We start from the raw sequence: 6,384 nt of genomic DNA, 5'->3' as shown, positions 1-6,384 counted from the left end.
CAAAAAAAAAAAAAAAAAGATTCCTTCAAATTTCAAGAATTTAAAGCACCACAGAAGTAATAAGAAGTACTGTATATCCTTTAAGAATACACAGAAGATCTCAGTTCGAAGCCAGCTTGGTCTACAAAGTGAGTTCCAGGACAGCCAGGGCTACACAGAGAACCCTGTCTCGAAAAACCAAAACCAAAACCAAAACCAAAACCCAAAACAAAACAAAACAAAACAAAAATAAAAACCACAGAAGAGTCTTCTCTGTGTGTGGCACATGCCTTTAATCTCAACACTCAGGAGGCAGAAGCAGGTAGATCTCGGAGTCTGAGGACAACCAGGGCTACATAGTAAGAACCTATCTCAAAAAAAAAAAAAAAAAATCCCCAAAAAAACATAAAAACAATACATGTAGCTACTAGAAATCAAATTCAGGTTGTCTGGAAGAATAAGCCAGCCGGTACTTTTAATGACTGAGCCATCTTTCCAACCCCCTGTCTTTATCATATTTTTAAAAGATGTATTTATTTGTGTGGGTGTTTTGCCTATATGTATTTTTTGTTGTTGTTGTTTTGAGGCAGGGTTTCTCTGTATAGCACTGGCTGTCATGTTAGTTTTGGGTTTTTTTTTTTTTTTTTTAGTTATTTTGAGACAGGGTTTCTCTGTCTCGGTGTAGCCCTGGCTGTCCTGGAACTCACTCTGTAGACCAGGCTGTCCTCGAACTCAGAAATCCGCCTGCCTCTGCCTCCTAAGTGCTGGGATTAAAGGCAAGCGCCACCACCCTCCAGTACCTCCTCAAAGTCTTAATTACCTTGACCCCCTTCCAATTACTACAAAGAAGTTCATTTGTAAATCAATATGAAAGGATAGGTACAAAGAAAGATGGAAACTAATAGCATAATAGAAGGCATCCCTAAAGGACAAGACAACCTGGAAGCAAGCACACCTTGAAATGGGTGCTGCATTTGACATTCTATCAAATACAGCACCCATTTCAAGGATGTTAATTCATAGAAATCTGCCCCCCATCCATCCACTTTACCTTCCCTAGTTAAGACAGTAAATCAGACCCCAAACTGCCAACTCTCACTGCAAACCAGAGATGGACCACCTACCCTTAGCCTAAGTCAGGATGCACAAAAATAATAGCTATGTAGTTTGACTAACAATTTTGGTAGCTCATTAAAACTTAATTATGACAGTCTACAAAGGAATTTGAGCTTATAGTTGGCTTAGGCCTTAATATAAATAACTGTTTTACTTGTGTTTCATGAATTACTAGTGCTGCACGTGGTGGGTTTATATAAGCAGCATTTACCCGTAGAAATGACACCTTTAGTCCCAGCAACTCAAAAGCCTGAGGTGGAGATGGTTGAGCAACGCAGTGAGACTTTGTCTCCCAAAAAGGCTTGGAGGAGGACTAAGGGAGAAGGTAACATACAAATCCATTAACTGCTCCTCAAAAGCTAAGTCTAAAAGTTGGGGGGGGGTGTTGGTTGGTTGGTTTGTTTTTGAAATTTTTTTGAGACAGAGTTTCAGATAGTTCAAGATGATCTTGAACTCACAGCTTGAAAACCCAGTATTTCAGATCTTCCTGCCTCTAACTCACAAGTGCTATGATTACCAGCCTACATTACCATGCCCTGAGCAGCATAAAATCTAATTTGAAGAGGTAAATGATGAACACCATCATCTAAGTTTTGTGTAGTGAAGTTCTACATAGCAATTTAAAGACTAAACCATAACCAACAGCTAGAGGTTCCAGATCAGACTCTAAAATTCAGAAAATAGACTTTACCTTTTGGAACTAAACTGCATATCAAAGTTTATCACACATGCCAAATGTCCCATCAATGTCTAATGAACTGACTTATTAAGTCAGTCAAGTTGTGCTAAGTGCAGAACATTTAAAAGTTCTACACATTTTTAAAGTTCTCCAGAGTTCACGTTTCCCTTACCTAATAGGAAGTTAAGAAATAATAAAATCAGCCAGGTAGTGGTGGCGCACGTCTTTACTCCCAGCACTTGGGAGGCAGGGGCAGGTGGATTTCTAAGTTTAGGGCCAGCCTGGTCTACACAGTGAGTTCCAGGACAGCCAGGGCTACACAGAGAAACTCTGTCTCGAAAAACGGAACGGAACGGAACGGAACGAAACGAAAAGAAAAGAAAAGAAAAGAAAAGAAAAGAAAAGAAAAGAAAAGAAAAGAAGAGAAAAGAAAAGCACTATGAAAAACCACTCTGGCCAGCTGGTATCCTCCACGGGCAGAATGTCTGCTGCGGAGATCAGAGGACAGACAGCAGAAGAAGTCCTCCATCCTCAGGTGATTTCATTTTCTATAGTGGAGGGGAATCCTCAGATCATTCACCTTGTCCTTTGTCCCCCAAGACAACCTCCAGAAAGTGTTTAGCTTCTGCTTTTGTCTAGGTTCTTCTAGACAATCCAGACCTCAAGACCCAGAGCCATGTTCTCCAGAAAAAAGACTCACAATTTGAAGTCCTACTTATGTACATGTGGTTATCATGAGAAATCTTTTGCAAAGCCTTATCTCATCAGAGACCATCTAAGAACACACACTGAGAAGTCGTATGTGTGATTGAGCTAGGATGTGAATGGAAATTCCGCCCTTAGATATGCTCATCAGACAAGCGGAGAAGCACACTGGGGAGTGTCCCTACCAGAGGGACTGCTTTTACTGCAAGCAATGGCTTTCTCAATTGGACAGCCTCAAGCAGTATTTGAAATGCTGATCTCCACTTTCACCCAGTACTGCATGCAACCTGACTGGCTACCTAATGTCTTCCCTAATAAAATGTTATTTCTTCCTACAGAAAGCTTTGAGCATTCCTACTATATGCTACTGTTGTTTTTAATATACTAAGCTAATGAAACTATGAATATGAAACAAAAGGGAACAAAAACAGAAATAATAAAATCTCTCCCAGGCTGGTGAGATGGCTCAGTGGGTAAGAGCACCCGACTGCTCTTCCGAAGGTCCAGAGTTCAAATCCCAGCAACCACATGGTGGCTCACAACCATCTGTAACGAGATCTGACTCCTTCTTCTGGAGGGTCTGAAGACAGCTACANTGTACTTACATATAATAAATAATAAATAAATTAAAAAAAATCTCTCCCAAGTTACACATGCCTATTATCCCAAAACTTGATAGGTAGAGGCAGGAATATCAAAGGAGTTCCAAAACTAACCTCAGCTACGTACTCAATTTTGAGGCCTAAAAGTTTCAAAAATAGAAATGTAAATGAGGAAAATACCTAATAAAAAAATTAAAAAAAATTCATCATACCTAAAAAAAAAAAAAGTTTCAAAAATAAAAAATAAAAGCAGAGTGTGGTGGTACAAGACTTTAATCCCAACACTCCAGAGGCAGAGGCCAAACAAATAAACCTCTTCCAACTCTGGGACTGTTATTCTAAAATACAGCAGGGAAAACACTTATGCTTTGAAGAAAAAGAAGTATAATAGGGGAATGATTTGAGTCAAAATACATTTGCTCATTGACATGAGATTATAAACATAACCCTTCTTAATCTTAAAGTCTTAAGGGCAAAGAGTGGGTTTGTTTTCATCTTTAGCTTTGAAAAGCATCTAAGAATAGTTATATCAAATCTACAGGCACTTAAATATATGACATGTCAAGAAATCATTTTCACCCTTGTCATTAATCAACAATTTGAGACTGAACATTATAAAAATAAAAGCTTGAATTTGGTAAGAGGATACCTACTACTTGGCACTGAATTGACAGTGGAAACAGCATACAGAGCAAATGTATTGGCAGACAAGAACAATGGCAGAGATCAAATACACAAGACAGAGCCCAAAACAGACTTATTCAGGAAGAAAATGTACTACACGGCCAATTTTGCAACATTAAAGAATACCTCATAGAGGGGAACATGTCTAATCCTAGCACTTGGGAAACAGAGGCAGATGGATCTCTATGAGTTTGAGACCATCTTGCATGCATAATGAGTTCCAGGACAGGCAGGGCTATGGTTGAAAGACCCATTGCTAGAAAACAAGAAAGAAAGAGAGAGAGAGAGAGAGAGAGAGAGAGAGAGAGAATCACCTGTGTGGCAAAGGGGTTGCAAGCTTCCCATTGTCTGCTGGTATCTTCTACTTTCATCTTCTGCCACCTCGTTGATGTCAGAATAGTCCACAGCATCCTCTCTACTCCTAATCCATCCTATGGATAAAAAGGGAGACGTCTCAAGGAAAGCAAGTAGGGCTGGTGAGATGGCTCAGTGGGTAAGAGCACCCGACTGCTCTCCCGAAGGTCCGGAGTTCAAATCCCAGCAATCACATGGTGGCTCACAACCATCCATAATGAGATCTGACTCTGTCTTCTGGAGTGTCTGAAGACAGCTACAGTATACTTACATATAATAAATAAATAAATCTTTAAAAAAAGTAAAAATAAAGAGAAAGCAAGTAATTATCTTTTTCCTTAGAAAATCCCCACTGAAAAGTGCACAACAGGCTAATCTCCTCCCCCGACCCACACCGTCCTCCCCATGGCCCACACTTCACCTTCATCATTTACCAGGGCACCATCACTCCCGGACAATTCTTCATTTGCTGTGAGTTCAGTGATCAGGCTGCCAAGACCCAAAGCCCCCAAGCCCGCAAGATGCTTCTTGCACTCCTGAAAAGGGGACAGCATGAGGGTCGAAAGTAACAACTAAACCTGAAGGTCCTACAAAAGTATATTTCCCTTGCTCATAACAAAGTCACAAATCCATCTGAGAAATTATTCCATGAAGTGCTGGCTGCTCAAAGAAACATCACATTCAAGAACTGTATAGGAAATCTGCTAAATTCCATACAGATCAGTTCCGAACAACGCACGTTCCATCCGTAGTCCTGGCTTTGGAGCCATTCGGATCAGCAAAAGCCAGAAAAAGCAGAGTTCCAAGAGTCTTTAAGTGGCGGTTCTGATAACCTTACTAGAGTTAACTATTATTTTTCCTACCAAGCAAGGAGAATGTTACCTTCGAAGCAAACACCTCAGCATCAGTAACTGACTCCGAAGCAAACACCTCAGCATCAGTAACTGACTCTTAAGACTTTTCCTCTTCATCCTTCCTCTGAGGCGAGCCCTCCCGCGCTGTCTCCAGTTCTCCCTAGCCACAGCACCCGCCGCCCCAGGCCCACGACTCACGTCATCCAAGACGCTTTCGCCTTCCAACTGCCCTGCTCCATTGATGTTGCCGAACAGGAACCCAGTTAGAGAAAATGGGCCTCCACCAGCCGAATCTTCGTCGCTGTCTGTGTCGGACATGACGGCGGAAGGGCTACCGCCACCCTCGTCCTGCAGCAGCCCAGCCCACCCTGGGCCCATGGGCGGGAAAGAAAAAATACGTCAGTCGCACACTGGTGACTTGCAGCGCTCCCTGACCCAACCAGAGGCTACCGGAAGTTGAAAAAAGAAAAGGGAAAGGACGGGCCGTCCTACGTGATCCTTTGATCTCGGGATGGCTACTTCCTTTGATGTTTTTGATTGGTCCGCCCAAGATCAGGCTGGATAAGTGGAAGGTGATTGGTCAAACAAACAAGTCCCGCCCATCAACTGCGCGGGTCCGTCCTGGTTGCTATGGTAAGAGCGGCAGATTTTTCTCCAATAAGAAAGTAGATCTGAGGCGGCGTGACCTACGACCTCTGGAAACCCCGGGTCACCGGCTACAGTACACACTACACAGTTATGATTTGAGCCGTCTTTTCCGGTTTGTGCCGTTCCCCAAAGGAACATTACTATGAATTGTGATAGGGGGACGACTGCTACTTACTTATTTTGAATTTACATTTTCCCATGGTAAAATGTGAAGCTTAGTAAAATGAGCAACCGAAACTTCAAGATTCACAAACATTAAACATTTTCATATTTTTAAGCGCACATATTCCCAGCACTATATGTGTGTGTATATATATATACATATATATATACATATATATATATATATACATAATATACACGTATGTATATGTGTGTGTAAATGTTTAAAAGCCTGGAGAGAAGAAAGAAACCGAGTGGGAGCAGGGGGGGTGAAGGGGAGAGAGAAAGTGAGAGACAGAAAGTAAATATACGAGGCTGGGATACAGCTCACTGGCCAACATAGGTTCAATTCCCTGTACTTAAAAAATAACCCCCAGCTTGGTCTAGAGTGAGTTCCAGTCAGCCAAGGCTATACAGAGAAACCCTGTCTCGAAAAAGCAAAATAATAATAATAACCTTATTTTGCCAGGTATGGAAAGCTGAGGTAGACGTGTCTCTTAACCGGGCGGTGGTGGCGCACGCCTTTAATCCCAGCACTTGGGAGGCAGAGGCAGGCAGATTTCTGAGTTCGAGACCAGCCTGGTCTACAGAGTGAGTTCCA

At 41.9% G+C, this 6,384-nt stretch overlaps 1 protein-coding gene across 7 annotated transcripts in view; it reads right to left on the bottom strand.

Annotated features, from left to right (window-relative positions):
• Window positions 1-6,384, bottom strand: part of Taf1 (TATA-box binding protein associated factor 1) — a 73,865-nt gene that overhangs the window by 62,979 nt on the left and 4,502 nt on the right. For 3 of the 7 annotated variants that reach the window (XM_029473240.1, XM_029473243.1, XM_029473244.1), the window contains exons 1-3: window positions 5,172-5,438; window positions 4,541-4,655; window positions 4,080-4,196 (exon numbers count right to left, since the gene is read on the bottom strand). In XM_029473240.1, the coding sequence (XP_029329100.1) occupies window positions 4,080-4,196; window positions 4,541-4,655; window positions 5,172-5,351 (412 nt within the window). In that variant the 5' untranslated portion in view covers window positions 5,352-5,438. Of the gene's footprint in view, window positions 1-4,079; window positions 4,197-4,540; window positions 4,656-5,171; window positions 5,439-6,384 lie in introns of those variants that run through there. The other 4 variants (XM_021152779.2, XM_029473245.1, XM_029473242.1 and 1 more) reach the window with 3 other exon arrangements.

The sequence above is a fragment of the Mus caroli genome, chromosome X, assembly GCF_900094665.2.
Source record: "Mus caroli chromosome X, CAROLI_EIJ_v1.1, whole genome shotgun sequence".
NCBI classification, from domain to species: domain Eukaryota; kingdom Metazoa; phylum Chordata; class Mammalia; order Rodentia; family Muridae; genus Mus; species Mus caroli.
This window is presented reverse-complemented; position numbering and strand designations above follow the sequence as displayed.